The sequence below is a fragment of the Telmatherina bonti genome (assembly GCF_933228915.1).
Source record: "Telmatherina bonti genome assembly, chromosome: 7".
NCBI lineage: Eukaryota > Metazoa > Chordata > Actinopteri > Atheriniformes > Telmatherinidae > Telmatherina > Telmatherina bonti.
This window is the reverse complement of record NC_136625.1, coordinates 38,779,829-38,797,383: the sequence shown is the minus strand read 5'-3', so window position 1 is coordinate 38,797,383 and position 17,555 is coordinate 38,779,829. Positions and strand designations below refer to the sequence as shown.

At 48.5% G+C, this 17,555-nt stretch overlaps 1 protein-coding gene across 1 annotated transcript in view; it reads right to left on the bottom strand.

The window, feature by feature from the left end:
• Positions 1–476: 476 nt before the first annotated feature.
• Positions 477–17,555, bottom strand: part of LOC306758589 (phospholipid phosphatase-related protein type 5-like) — a gene marked incomplete at both ends in the record, with an annotated part of 41,827 nt that continues 24,748 nt past the window's right edge. Inside the window, 2 exons of the mRNA XM_079243916.1 lie at positions 477–646; positions 1,636–1,738. Coding sequence (XP_079100042.1) covers positions 477–646; positions 1,636–1,738 — 273 coding nt within the window. The remainder of the gene's footprint in view (positions 647–1,635; positions 1,739–17,555) is intronic.

The window sequence follows — 17,555 nt, the reverse complement described above, 5'->3', positions numbered from 1 at the left end:
ATATTTGCCTGCACATGTATGTCGATCCAAAGATGGATAATACTCCAAATACCTATTTCTTAATGTACTTATAACTGTCAGGAAGAGCTTTCTGTGTTTCAGATTCAAGTTTCTCAGGCGTTGGAGGGCTCTCCATTTCACTCTATTTGTGGCTTTGGGCAGCAGACGCTTTCTGACATCCTCAAGCTCAGCTGACAGACTTTTGAATTTGGACACCCACGAGTCTTTTGAGGTGTTCCCATTACATTTTTTATGCAAAATAAAGGGATATTTGGAAGTTTCAACAAACAACAACTGCAAGTTGCGGGTTTTTCGACTGAACAGTGTTTAGCCCATGAGTCTCAATTCTCGTGAAATCTCATGAGAGGAACTCTACATCTGTCTGTGTCCCCCTCCGCTCTGATCAGTCCACTGAGGCTGTCGTACTCAGGAGAACGAACACTGAGATGGCCACTAGAGCGCACAGGGTGGCTCCTTTAAAGAGCTTTGACCTCTTCTGGGAAACTGTCCTTCTGAGCAGAACGAAGCAACTGGGTTTTTGCCTGCTCAGTAGCAGTGAGAGGGTTAGCTGCCACCCCATGAAGGGATTTGTGAGTCACCAGAATCAGGTCGTCTAAAGATGTGCACTGGTTTGGGTCTGGCAGGCCTGGGGATACAGATGTGAGGACATGGAAAGCAGCTTTTCTGAGTTCTTCTGTTACAGTCTGGAATCTCTGTAGGGGGCTTTGGTCAGGTATCAGGAGTCTGTGTGAGGAAGTGTGGGCCTTGTGTCCTAAACCCTTGTGAAGGTATAGGACATTATTGGGCATTGAAAGGTGGTGTTTTTTAGCATTTAAACTATAAAAAAAAAAGTCAGGCGAGGTTTATTTCTCTAAAACACCCTTGGTCCCCGGAGGGTTAAACATCTGAGGAACATTTTTCTGTATATTTAAATCCAACTTGGTTCAGATTGGTTAAGTTTTGTTTATCTTTCCTTCTGAGAGACCCTGCCTCTGGAGTGATTTTTATGTACTCAGTTATTTTACCAACATGTTCCCAGTTAAACCAGTCAGGTTACTGACCTACTGCCAATCAAGCTAATTAGTAGTGAAATGCTGCAGCAGTTGTTTTTCATTTGTGCCAACTACTTTTCCAGCCTTTTACATACACCTGGTAGCATCAGATTCACAATCTGCTCATATTTTTTTTATTAAATGTTCCCATTTCCTCATCTGACATGTTGTTTATCTTCTACTGGGAAGAAACGATGACCTGATGAGATTCTGCTTTTATTTACATTTTACACAGAGACCAAACATCTTTGGAACATAGGGAAGTGTTTCTCAACCCAGGTCCTCAGGACCCCCTGCCCTGCATGTCCGCCAAAACACCTGAGTCAGATTATTGAACTTCCTCCTCAAGTTGATTGCAGCCTGTTATAATGAGCCTTTGAGGTAGGGTTACCTATAGAACATGCAGGGCAGCGGGCCTGAGAAACACTGGAACAGTGGTTGAATCCCATTTGGATTAAATACAAATGAAGTAGTGCACAATCCCACCACCAGATGGCAGCAAACTACTTTATTCAGAACCAGCATGCAGGTCCTGGAGCTCTACTATTCAGCAACTTTTAGGTGCATCTCTGCTCCAACACACCTGAATCAGTGAACGTCTTGTTACCAGGATTCTGCAGAGCTGGATGAGATGTGGAGGAGGGAATTCGGCCATCTGATTCAGGTGTGTTGGAGAAGGGATGCATCTGATAGGTGCAGGACAGTAGATGGGAACTTGGACACCGCAGGTTTAGACAGTTTGAGATTTTTGTTGTTACATCCGAGATACATCAGAGCAGTAAAAGAAAAGAGGGACTTATACTGTCATAGGAACACGTGTTGTTCCAGAAGAGACCAGGACTCTGTTCCAGATCGGAGTTTCAGCTAACTCTGAGTCTACTGGGTGAATTTAGCACAAATAAATAAGTATGGTTGTAGAAACACATCATGCATGAAAGGAAATGATGGCGCCTACACGTCCATGTTACAGTAGTTACAGTTTTTTTATTCACCCACCAGAACCTAATCTGACATGAACTCTCAGAAGTTTCCAAAACAACTGGCCAATATGAAAGCCAGATGTGTGCTCATGTTGCTGCACGAGGTCAGACAGCTGCCAGGTAACATGTATGTACAAACACACACGTCTAAAGTTGTGCATTAAGAAAGTCACACGTAAAAAATTTCATGTGAGAACCGGATAATGAAAGTTTAAAGAAATGTCCAACATTAAGGGGAATTTCTGCTTTTGATCCGTCCCACTTTCTGATCATGAGACCAAAGTCCAATCAGCTTCATAATGGGGACAAGAGGATGGATACAGACCTGATCAAGAGACATCTAGGGGACGAGACGAAGAGACATCTATGGGACGAGACGAAGAGACATCTAGGGGACGAGAAGAAAGAGACATCTACAGGATAAGACGAAGAGACATCTACGGGACGAGACAGAGACATATACAGGATGAGACGAAAAGACATCTAGGGGACGAAACGGAGAGACATCTAGGGGACGAAACGGAGAGACATGTAGGGGACGAGACGAAGAGACATCTATGGGACGAGACGAAGAGACATCTATGGGACGAGACGAAGAGTCATCTATGGGACGAGACGAAGAGACATCTAGGGGACGAGACGAAGAGACATCTATGGGACGAGAAGAAAGAGACATCTACAGGATAAGACGAAGAGACATCTACGGGACGAGACAGAGACATATACAGGATGAGACGAAGAGACATCTAGGGGACGAAACGGAGAGACATCTAGGGGACGAGACGGAGAGACATATACAGGATAAGACGAAGAGACATCTACGGGACGAGACAGAGACATATACAGGATGAGACGAAGAGACATCTAGGGGACGAAACAGAGAGACATCTAGGGGACGAAACGGAGAGACATCTAGGGGACGAAACGGAGAGACATCTAGCGGACGAGACGAAGAGACATCTAGGGGACGAGACGAAGAGACATCTATGGAATGAGACGAAGAGACATCTATGGGATGAGACGAAGAGACATCTAGGGGACGAAACGGAGAGACATCTATGGGACGAGACGAAGAGACATCTATGGGACGAGACGAAGAGACATCTATGGGACGAGATGAAGAGACATCTATGGGACGAGACGAAGAGACATCTATGGGACGAGACAGAGACATCTATGGGACGAGACGAAGAAACATCTAGGGGACGAGACGAAGAGACATCTATGGGACGAGACAGAGACATCTATGGGACCAGACGAAGAGACATCTATGGGACGAGACAGAGACATCTATGGGACGAGACAGAGACATCTATGGGACCAGACGAAGAGACATCTATGGGACGAGACGAAGAGACATCTATGGGACGAGACGAAGAGACATCTGGGGGACGAGACGAAGAGACAACTATGGGACGAGACGAAGAGACATCTAGGGGACGAGACGAAGAGACATCTACGGGACGAGACGAAGAGACATCTAGGGGACGAGACGAAGAGACATCTACGGGACGAGAATAAAGAGACATCTACAGTATAAGACGAAGAGACATCTACGGGACGAGACAGAGACATATACAGGATGAGACGAAGAGACATCTAGGGGACGAAATGGAGAGACATCTATGGGACGAGACGAAACGACATCTAGGGGACGAGACGAAGAGACATCTACGGGACGAGACAGAGACATATACAGGATGAGACGAAGAGACATCTAGGGGACGAAACGGAGAGACATCTATGGGACGAGACGAAGAGACATCTAGGGGAGGAGACGAAGAGACATCTACGGGACGAGAAGAAAGAGACATCTACAGGATAAGACGAAGAGACATCTACGGGACGAGACAGAGACATATACAGGATGAGACGAAGAGACATCTAGGGGACGAAACAGAGAGACATCTAGGGGACGAAACGGAGAGACATCTAGGGGACGAAACGGAGAGACATCTAGCGGACGAGACGAAGAGACATCTAGGGGACGAGACGAAGAGACATCTATGGAATGAGACGAAGAGACATCTATGGGATGAGACGAAGAGACATCTAGGGGACGAAACGGAGAGACATCTATGGGACGAGACGAAGAGACATCTATGGGACGAGACGAAGAGACATCTATGGGACGAGATGAAGAGACATCTATGGGACGAGACGAAGAGACATCTATGGGACGAGACAGAGACATCTATGGGACGAGACGAAGAAACATCTAGGGGACGAGACGAAGAGACATCTATGGGACGAGACAGAGACATCTATGGGACCAGACGAAGAGACATCTATGGGACGAGACAGAGACATCTATGGGACGAGACAGAGACATCTATGGGACCAGACGAAGAGACATCTATGGGACGAGACGAAGAGACATCTATGGGACGAGACGAAGAGACATCTGGGGGACGAGACGAAGAGACAACTATGGGACGAGACAGAGACATCTAGGGGACGAGACGAAGAGACATCTACGGGACGAGACGAAGAGACATCTAGGGGACGAGACGAAGAGACATCTACGGGACGAGAATAAAGAGACATCTACAGTATAAGACGAAGAGACATCTACGGGACGAGACAGAGACATATACAGGATGAGACGAAGAGACATCTAGGGGACGAAATGGAGAGACATCTATGGGACGAGACGAAACGACATCTAGGGGACGAGACGAAGAGACATCTACGGGACGAGACAGAGACATATACAGGATGAGATGAAGAGACATCTAGGGGACGAAACGGAGAGACATCTATGGGACGAGACGAAGAGACATCTAGGGGAGGAGACGAAGAGACATCTACGGGACGAGAAGAAAGAGACATCTACAGGATAAGACGAAGAGATATCTACGGGACGAGACAGAGACATATACAGGACGAAACGAAGAGACATCTAGGGGATGAAACGGAGAGACATCTAGGGGAGGAGACGAAGAGACATCTATGGGACGAGACGAAGAGACATCTATGGGAGGAAACGAAGAGACAACTATGGGACGAGACAGAGACATCTATGGGACGAGACGAAGAGACATCTATGGGACGAGACAGAGACATCTATGGGACGAGACAGAGACATCTATGGGACGAGACGAAGAGACATCTAGGGGACGAAACGGAGAGACATCTATGGGACGAGACGAAGAGACATCTATGGGACGAGACAGAGACATCTATGGGACGAGACGAAGAGACATCTATGGGAGGAGACGAAGAGACATCTATGGGAGGAAATGAAGAGACATCTATGGGACGAGACAGAGACATCTATGGGACGAGACGAAGAGACATCTAGGGGACGAAACGGAGAGACATCTATGGGACGAGACGAAGAGACATCTATGGGACGAGACAGAGACATCTATGGGACGAGACGAAGAGACATCTATGGGAGGAGACGAAGAGACATCTATGGGAGGAAATGAAGAGACATCTATGGGACGAGACAGAGACATCTAGGGGACGAGACAGAGACATCTATGGGACGAGACGAAGAGACATCTATGGGACGAGACAAAGACATCTATGGGACGAGACAGAGACATCTATGGGACGAGACGAAGAGACATCTATGGGACGAGACGAAGAGACATCTATGGGACGAGACGAAGAGACATCTAGGGGACGAGACGAAGAGACAACTATGGGACGAGACGAAGAGAAATCTAGCGGACGAGACAGAGACATCTATGGGACAAGACGAAGAGACATCTAGGGGACGAGACGAAGAGACATCTATGGGACGAGACAGAGACATCTATGGGACGAGACGAAGAGACATCTATGGGACGAGACGAAGAGACATCTATGGGACGAGACGAAGAGACATCTGGGGGACGAGACGAAGAGACAACTATGGGACGAGACGAAGAGACATCTATGGGACGAGACGAAGAGACATCTAGGGGACGAGACGAAGAGACATCTACGGGACGAGAATAAAGAGACATCTACAGTATAAGACGAAGAGACATCTACGGGACGAGACAGAGACATATACAGGATGAGACGAAGAGACATCTAGGGGACGAAACGGAGAGACATCTATGGGACGAGACGAAACGACATCTAGGGGACGAGACGAAGAGACATCTATGGGACAAGAAGAAAGAGACATCTACAGGATAAGACGAAGAGACATCTACGGGACGAGACAGAGACATATACAGGACGAAACGAAGAGACATCTAGGGGATGAAACGGAGAGACATCGAGGGGACGAAACGGAGAGACATCTAGGGGACGAAATGGAGAGGCATCTAGGGGACGAGACGAAGAGACATCTAGGGGACGAGACGAAGAGACATCTATGGGATGAGACGAAGAGACATCTAGGGGACGAAACGGAGAGACATCTATGGGACGAGACGAAGAGACATCTATGGGACGAGACAGAGACATCTATGGGACGAGACGAAGAGACATCTATGGGAGGAAACGAAGAGACATCTATGGGACGAGACAGAGACATCTATGGCAGGAAACGAAGAGACATCTATGGGACGAGACAGAGACATCTATGGGACGAGACGAAGAGACATCTATGGGACGAGACAGAGACATCTATGGGACGAGATTGAGACATCTATGGGACGAGACGAAGAGACATCTAGGGGACGAAACGGAGAGACATCTATGGGACGAGACGAAGAGACATCTATGGGACGAGACAGAGACATCTATGGGACGAGACGAAGAGACATCTATGGGAGGAGACGAAGAGACATCTATGGAAGGAAACGAAGAGACATCTATGGGACGAGACAGAGACATCTATGGGACGAGACAGAGACATCTATGGGACGAGACGAAGAGACATCTAGGGGACGAAACGGAGAGACATCTATGGGACGAGACGAAGAGACATCTATGGGACGAGACAGAGACATCTATGGGACGAGACGAAGAGACATCTATGGGAGGAGACGAAGAGACATCTATGGGAGGAAACGAAGAGACATCTATGGGACGAGACAGAGACATCTATGGGACGAGACAGAGACATCTATGGGACGAGACGAAGAGACATCTATGGGACGAGACAAAGACATCTATGGGACGAGACAGAGACATCTATGGGACGAGACGAAGAGACATCTATGGGACGAGACGAAGAGACATCTATGGGAGGAGACGAAGAGACATCTATGGGAGGAAACGAAGAGACATCTATGGGACGAGACAGAGACATCTATGGGACGAGACAGAGACATCTATGGGACGAGACGAAGAGACATCTATGGGACGAGACAAAGACATCTATGGGACGAGACAGAGACATCTATGGGACGAGACGAAGAGACATCTATGGGACGAGACGAAGAGAAATCTAGGGGACGAGACGAAGAGACATCTATGGGACGAGACGAAGAGACATCTATGGGACGAGACGAAGAGACATCTATGGGACGAGACGAAGAGACATCTAGGGGACGAGACGAAGAGACATCTATGTGACGAGACGAAGAGACATCTATGGGACGAGACGAAGAGACATCTAGGGGACGAGACGAAGAGACATCTATGGGACGAGACGAAGAGACATCTAGGGGACGAGACGAAGAGACATCTACGGGACGAGACAGAGACATATACAGGATGAGACGAAGAGACATCTAGGGGAGGAAACGGAGAGACATCTATGGGACGAGACGAAGAGACATCTATGGGACGAGACGAAGAGACATCTAGGGGACGAGACGAAGAGACATCTACTGGACGAGAAGAAAGAGACATCTACAGGATAAGACGAAGAGACATCTACGGGACGAGACAGAGACATATACAGGATGAGACGAAGAGACATCTAGGGGACGAAACGGAGAGACATCTAGGGGACGAAACGAAGAGACATCTAGGGGACGAGACGAAGAGACATCTATGGGACGAGACGAAGAGACATCTAGGGGACGAGACGAAGAGACATCTATGGGACGAGACGAAGAGACATCTATGGGACGAGATGAAGAGACATCTAGGGGACGAGACGAAGAGACATCTATGGGACGAGACGAAGAGACATCTACGGGACGAGTAGAAAGAGACATCTACAGGATAAGACGAAGAGACATCTACGGGACGAGACAGAGACATATACAGGATGAGACGAAGAGACATCTATGGGACGAAACAAAGAGACATCTACGGGACGAGACAGAGACATATACAGGATGAGACGAAGAGACATCTAGGGGACGAAACGGAGAGACATCTATGGGACGAGACGAAGAGACATCTAGGGGACGAGACGAAGAGACATCTACGGGACGAGAAGAAAGAGACATCTACAGGATAAGACGAAGAGACATCTACGGGACGAGACAGAGACATATACAGGACGAAACGGAGAGACATCTAGGTGATGAAACGGAAAGACATCTAGGGGACGAAACGGAGAGACATCTAGGGGACGAAATGGAGAGACATCTAGGGGATGAGACGAAGAGACATCTATGGGACGAGACAGAGACATCTGTGGGACGAGACGAAGAGACATCTAGGGGACGAAACGGAGAGACATCTATGGGACGAGACGAAGAGACATCTATGGGACGAGACAAAGACATCTATGGGACGAGACGAAGAGACATCTATGGGAGGAGACGAAGAGACATCTATGGGAGGAAACGAAGAGACATCTATGGGACGAGAAAGAGACATCTATGGGATGAGACAGAGACATCTATGGGACGAGACAGAGACATCTATGGGACGAGACGAAGAGACATCTATGGGACGAGACAGAGACATATACAGGACAAAACGGAGAGACATCTAGGGGATGAAACGGAAAGACATCTAGGGGACGAAATGGAGAGACATCTAGGGGACGAGAAGAAAGAGACATCTACAGGATAAGACGAAGAGACATCTACGGGACGAGACAGAGACATATACAGGATGAGACGAAGAGACATCTAGGGGACGAAACGGAGAGACATCTAGGGGACGAAACGAAGAGACATCTAGGGGACGAGACGAAGAGACATCTATGGGACGAGACGAAGAGACATCTATGGGACGAGACGAAGAGACATCTATGGGACGAGACGAAGAGAAATCTAGGGGACGAGACGAAGAGACATCTATGGGACGAGACGAAGAGACATCTATGGGACGAGACGAAGAGACATCTATGGGACGAGACGAAGAGACATCTAGGGGAAGAGACGAAGAGACATCTATGGGACGAGACTAAGAGACATCTATGGGACGAGACGAAGAGACATCTAGGGGACGAGACGAAGAGACATCTTTGGGACGAGACGAAGAGACATCTAGGGGACGAGACGAAGAGACATCTACGGGACGAGACAGAGACATATACAGGATGAGACGAAGAGACATCTAGGGGAGGAAACGGAGAGACATCTATGGGACGAGACGAAGAGACATCTATGGGACGAGACGAAGAGACATCTAGGGGACGAGACGAAGAGACATCTACTGGACGAGAAGAAAGAGACATCTACAGGATAAGACGAAGAGACATCTACGGGACGAGACAGAGACATATACAGGATGAGACGAAGAGACATCTAGGGGACGAAACGGAGAGACATCTAGGGGACGAAACGAAGAGACATCTAGGGGACGAGACGAAGAGACATCTATGGGACGAGACGAAGAGACATCTATGGGACGAGACGAAGAGACATCTAGGGGACGAGACGAAGAGACATCTATGGGACGAGACGAAGAGACATCTATGGGACGAGATGAAGAGACATCTAGGGGACGAGACGAAGAGACATCTATGGGACGAGACGAAGAGACATCTACGGGACGAGTAGAAAGAGACATCTACAGGATAAGACGAAGAGACATCTACGGGACGAGACAGAGACATATACAGGATGAGACGAAGAGACATCTATGGGACGAAACAAAGAGACATCTACGGGACGAGACAGAGACATATACAGGATGAGACGAAGAGACATCTAGGGAACGAAACGGAGAGACATCTATGGGACGAGACGAAGAGACATCTAGGGGACGAGACGAAGAGACATCTACGGGATGAGAAGAAAGAGACATCTACAGGATAAGACGAAGAGACATCTACGGGACGAGACAGAGACATATACAGGACGAAACGGAGAGACATCTAGGTGATGAAACGGAAAGACATCTAGGGGACGAAACGGAGAGACATCTAGGGGACGAAATGGAGAGACATCTAGGGGATGAGACGAAGAGACATCTATGGGACGAGACAGAGACATCTGTGGGACGAGACGAAGAGACATGTAGGGGACGAAACGGAGAGACATCTATGGGACGAGACGAAGAGACATCTATGGGAGGAGACGAAGAGACATCTATGGGAGGAAACGAAGAGACATCTATGGGACGAGAAAGAGACATCTATGGGATGAGACAGAGACATCTATGGGACGAGACAGAGACATCTATGGGACGAGACGAAGAGACATCTATGGGACGAGACGAAGAGACATCTATGGGACGAGACAGAGACATATACAGGACAAAACGGAGAGACATCTAGGGGATGAAACGGAAAGACATCTAGGGGACGAAATGGAGAGACATCTAGGGGACGAGACAGAGACATCTATGGGACGAGACGAAGAGACATCTAGGGGACGAAACGGAGAGACATCTATGGGACGAGACGAAGAGACATCTATGGGACGAGACAGAGACATCTATGGGACGAGACGAAGAGACATCTATGGGAGGAGACGAAGAGACATCTATGGGAGGAAACGAAGAGACATCTATGGGACGAGAAAGAGACATCTATGGGACGAGACAGAGACATCTATGGGACGAGACGAAGAGACATCTATGGGACGAGACAGAGACATCTATGGGACGAGACAGAGACATCTATGGGACGAGACGAAGAGACATCTATGGGACGAGACGAAGAGACATCTAGGGGACGAGACGAAGAGACATCTATGGGACGAGTAGAAGAGACATCTATGGGACGAGACGAAGAGACATCTATGGGACGAGACGAAGAGACATCTAGGGGACGAGACGAAGAGACATCTATGGGACGAGACGAAGAGACATCTATGGGACGAGACGAAGAGACTTCTAGGGGACGAGACAACGAGACATCTATGGGACGAGAAGAAAGAGACATCTACAGGATAAGATGAAGAGACATCTATGGGACGAGACAGAGACATCTATGGCAGGAAACGAAGAGACATCTATGGGACGAGACAGAGACATCTATGGGACGAGACGAAGAGACATCTATGGGACGAGACAGAGACATCTATGGGACGAGATTGAGACATCTATGGGACGAGACGAAGAGACATCTAGGGGACGAAACGGAGAGACATCTATGGGACGAGACGAAGAGACATCTATGGGACGAGACAGAGACATCTATGGGACGAGACGAAGAGACATCTATGGGAGGAGACGAAGAGACATCTATGGAAGGAAACGAAGAGACATCTATGGGACGAGACAGAGACATCTATGGGACGAGACAGAGACATCTATGGGACGAGACGAAGAGACATCTAGGGGACGAAACGGAGAGACATCTATGGGACGAGACGAAGAGACATCTATGGGACGAGACAGAGACATCTATGGGACGAGACGAAGAGACATCTATGGGAGGAGACGAAGAGACATCTATGGGAGGAAACGAAGAGACATCTATGGGACGAGACAGAGACATCTATGGGACGAGACAGAGACATCTATGGGACGAGACGAAGAGACATCTATGGGACGAGACAAAGACATCTATGGGACGAGACAGAGACATCTATGGGACGAGACGAAGAGACATCTATGGGACGAGACGAAGAGACATCTATGGGAGGAGACGAAGAGACATCTATGGGAGGAAACGAAGAGACATCTATGGGACGAGACAGAGACATCTATGGGACGAGACAGAGACATCTATGGGACGAGACGAAGAGACATCTATGGGACGAGACAAAGACATCTATGGGACGAGACAGAGACATCTATGGGACGAGACGAAGAGACATCTATGGGACGAGACGAAGAGAAATCTAGGGGACGAGACGAAGAGACATCTATGGGACGAGACGAAGAGACATCTATGGGACGAGACGAAGAGACATCTATGGGACGAGACGAAGAGACATCTAGGGGACGAGACGAAGAGACATCTATGTGACGAGACGAAGAGACATCTATGGGACGAGACGAAGAGACATCTAGGGGACGAGACGAAGAGACATCTATGGGACGAGACGAAGAGACATCTAGGGGACGAGACGAAGAGACATCTACGGGACGAGACAGAGACATATACAGGATGAGACGAAGAGACATCTAGGGGAGGAAACGGAGAGACATCTATGGGACGAGACGAAGAGACATCTATGGGACGAGACGAAGAGACATCTAGGGGACGAGACGAAGAGACATCTACTGGACGAGAAGAAAGAGACATCTACAGGATAAGACGAAGAGACATCTACGGGACGAGACAGAGACATATACAGGATGAGACGAAGAGACATCTAGGGGACGAAACGGAGAGACATCTAGGGGACGAAACGAAGAGACATCTAGGGGACGAGACGAAGAGACATCTATGGGACGAGACGAAGAGACATCTAGGGGACGAGACGAAGAGACATCTATGGGACGAGACGAAGAGACATCTATGGGACGAGATGAAGAGACATCTAGGGGACGAGACGAAGAGACATCTATGGGACGAGACGAAGAGACATCTACGGGACGAGTAGAAAGAGACATCTACAGGATAAGACGAAGAGACATCTACGGGACGAGACAGAGACATATACAGGATGAGACGAAGAGACATCTATGGGACGAAACAAAGAGACATCTACGGGACGAGACAGAGACATATACAGGATGAGACGAAGAGACATCTAGGGGACGAAACGGAGAGACATCTATGGGACGAGACGAAGAGACATCTAGGGGACGAGACGAAGAGACATCTACGGGACGAGAAGAAAGAGACATCTACAGGATAAGACGAAGAGACATCTACGGGACGAGACAGAGACATATACAGGACGAAACGGAGAGACATCTAGGTGATGAAACGGAAAGACATCTAGGGGACGAAACGGAGAGACATCTAGGGGACGAAATGGAGAGACATCTAGGGGATGAGACGAAGAGACATCTATGGGACGAGACAGAGACATCTGTGGGACGAGACGAAGAGACATCTAGGGGACGAAACGGAGAGACATCTATGGGACGAGACGAAGAGACATCTATGGGACGAGACAAAGACATCTATGGGACGAGACGAAGAGACATCTATGGGAGGAGACGAAGAGACATCTATGGGAGGAAACGAAGAGACATCTATGGGACGAGAAAGAGACATCTATGGGATGAGACAGAGACATCTATGGGACGAGACAGAGACATCTATGGGACGAGACGAAGAGACATCTATGGGACGAGACAGAGACATATACAGGACAAAACGGAGAGACATCTAGGGGATGAAACGGAAAGACATCTAGGGGACGAAATGGAGAGACATCTAGGGGACGAGAAGAAAGAGACATCTACAGGATAAGACGAAGAGACATCTACGGGACGAGACAGAGACATATACAGGATGAGACGAAGAGACATCTAGGGGACGAAACGGAGAGACATCTAGGGGACGAAACGAAGAGACATCTAGGGGACGAGACGAAGAGACATCTATGGGACGAGACGAAGAGACATCTATGGGACGAGACGAAGAGACATCTATGGGACGAGACGAAGAGAAATCTAGGGGACGAGACGAAGAGACATCTATGGGACGAGACGAAGAGACATCTATGGGACGAGACGAAGAGACATCTATGGGACGAGACGAAGAGACATCTAGGGGAAGAGACGAAGAGACATCTATGGGACGAGACTAAGAGACATCTATGGGACGAGACGAAGAGACATCTAGGGGACGAGACGAAGAGACATCTTTGGGACGAGACGAAGAGACATCTAGGGGACGAGACGAAGAGACATCTACGGGACGAGACAGAGACATATACAGGATGAGACGAAGAGACATCTAGGGGAGGAAACGGAGAGACATCTATGGGACGAGACGAAGAGACATCTATGGGACGAGACGAAGAGACATCTAGGGGACGAGACGAAGAGACATCTACTGGACGAGAAGAAAGAGACATCTACAGGATAAGACGAAGAGACATCTACGGGACGAGACAGAGACATATACAGGATGAGACGAAGAGACATCTAGGGGACGAAACGGAGAGACATCTAGGGGACGAAACGAAGAGACATCTAGGGGACGAGACGAAGAGACATCTATGGGACGAGACGAAGAGACATCTATGGGACGAGACGAAGAGACATCTAGGGGACGAGACGAAGAGACATCTATGGGACGAGACGAAGAGACATCTATGGGACGAGATGAAGAGACATCTAGGGGACGAGACGAAGAGACATCTATGGGACGAGACGAAGAGACATCTACGGGACGAGTAGAAAGAGACATCTACAGGATAAGACGAAGAGACATCTACGGGACGAGACAGAGACATATACAGGATGAGACGAAGAGACATCTATGGGACGAAACAAAGAGACATCTACGGGACGAGACAGAGACATATACAGGATGAGACGAAGAGACATCTAGGGAACGAAACGGAGAGACATCTATGGGACGAGACGAAGAGACATCTAGGGGACGAGACGAAGAGACATCTACGGGATGAGAAGAAAGAGACATCTACAGGATAAGACGAAGAGACATCTACGGGACGAGACAGAGACATATACAGGACGAAACGGAGAGACATCTAGGTGATGAAACGGAAAGACATCTAGGGGACGAAACGGAGAGACATCTAGGGGACGAAATGGAGAGACATCTAGGGGATGAGACGAAGAGACATCTATGGGACGAGACAGAGACATCTGTGGGACGAGACGAAGAGACATGTAGGGGACGAAACGGAGAGACATCTATGGGACGAGACGAAGAGACATCTATGGGAGGAGACGAAGAGACATCTATGGGAGGAAACGAAGAGACATCTATGGGACGAGAAAGAGACATCTATGGGATGAGACAGAGACATCTATGGGACGAGACAGAGACATCTATGGGACGAGACGAAGAGACATCTATGGGACGAGACGAAGAGACATCTATGGGACGAGACAGAGACATATACAGGACAAAACGGAGAGACATCTAGGGGATGAAACGGAAAGACATCTAGGGGACGAAATGGAGAGACATCTAGGGGACGAGACAGAGACATCTATGGGACGAGACGAAGAGACATCTAGGGGACGAAACGGAGAGACATCTATGGGACGAGACGAAGAGACATCTATGGGACGAGACAGAGACATCTATGGGACGAGACGAAGAGACATCTATGGGAGGAGACGAAGAGACATCTATGGGAGGAAACGAAGAGACATCTATGGGACGAGAAAGAGACATCTATGGGACGAGACAGAGACATCTATGGGACGAGACGAAGAGACATCTATGGGACGAGACAGAGACATCTATGGGACGAGACAGAGACATCTATGGGACGAGACGAAGAGACATCTATGGGACGAGACGAAGAGACATCTAGGGGACGAGACGAAGAGACATCTATGGGACGAGTAGAAGAGACATCTATGGGACGAGACGAAGAGACATCTATGGGACGAGACGAAGAGACATCTAGGGGACGAGACGAAGAGACATCTATGGGACGAGACGAAGAGACATCTATGGGACGAGACGAAGAGACTTCTAGGGGACGAGACAACGAGACATCTATGGGACGAGAAGAAAGAGACATCTACAGGATAAGATGAAGAGACATCTACGGGACGAGACAGAGACATATACAGGATGAGACAAAGAGACATCTAGGGGACGAAACGGAGAGACATCTATGGGACGAGACGAAGAGACATCTAGGGGACGAGACGAAGAGACATCTACGGGACGAGACAGAGACATATACAGGATGAGACGAATAGACATCTAGGGGACGAAACGGAGAGACATCTATGGGACGAGACGAAGAGACATCTATAGGACGAGACGAAGAGACATCTAGGGGACGAGACGAAGAGACATCTACGGGACGAGAAGAAAGAGACATATACAGGATGAGACGAAGAGACATCTAGGGGACGAAACGGAGAGACATCTAGGGGACAAAACGGAGAGACATCTAGGGGACGAGACGAAGAGACATCTATGGGACGAGACGAAGAGACATCTATGAGACGAGACGAAGAGACATCTAGGGGACCAGACGAAGAGACATCTATGGGACGAGAAGAAGAGACATCTATGGGACGAGATGAAGAGACATCTAGGGGACGAGACGAAGACACATCTAGGGGACGAGACGAACAGACATCTATGGGACGAGACGAAGAGACATCTACGGGACGAGTAGAAAGAGACATCTACAGGATAAGACGAAGAGACATCTACGGGACGAGACAGAGACATATACAGGATGAGACGAAGAGACATCTATGGGACGAAACGGAGAGACATCTATGGGACGAGACGAAGAGACATCTAGGGGACGAGACAAAGAGACATCTACGGGACGAGACGAAGAGACATCTACGGGACGAGACAGAGACTTATACAGGATGAGACGAAGAGACATCTAGGGGACGAAACGGAGAGACATCTATGGGACGAGACGAAGAGACATCTAGGGGACGAGACGAAGAGACATCTACGGGACGAGAAGAAAGAGACATCTACAGGATAAGACGAAGAGACATCTACGGGACGAGACAGAGACATATACAGGATGAAACGGAGAGACATCAGGGGGATGAAACGGAAAGACATCTAGGGGACGAGACGAAGAGACATCTATGGGACGAGACAGAGACATCTATGGGACGAGACAAAGAGACATCTATGGGAGGAGACGAAGAGACATCTATGGGAGGAAACGAAGATACATCTATGGGACGAGAAAGAGACATCTATGGGACGAGACAGAGACATCTATGGGACGAGACGAAGAGACATCTATGGGACGAGACAGAGACATCTAGGGGACGAGAAAGAGACATCTATGGGACGAGACGAAGAGACATCTAGGGGACGAGACGAAGAGACATCTATGGGACGAGACAAAGAGACATCTACGGGACGAGACGAAGAGACATCTACGGGACGAGACAGAGACATATACAGGATGAGACGAAGAGACATCTAGGGGACGAAACGGAGAGACATCTACAGGATAAGACGAAGAGACATCTAAGGGACGAGAAGAAAGAGACATCTACAGGATAAGACGAAGAGACATCTATGGGACGAGACAGAGACATATACAGGATGAAACGGAGAGACATCTAGGGGATGAAACGGAAAGACATTTAGGGGACGAGACGAAGAGACATCTATGGGACGAGACAGAGACATCTATGGGACGAGACGAAGAGACATCTATGGGAGGAGACGAAGAGACATCTATGGGAGGAAACGAAGAGACATCTATGGGACGAGAAA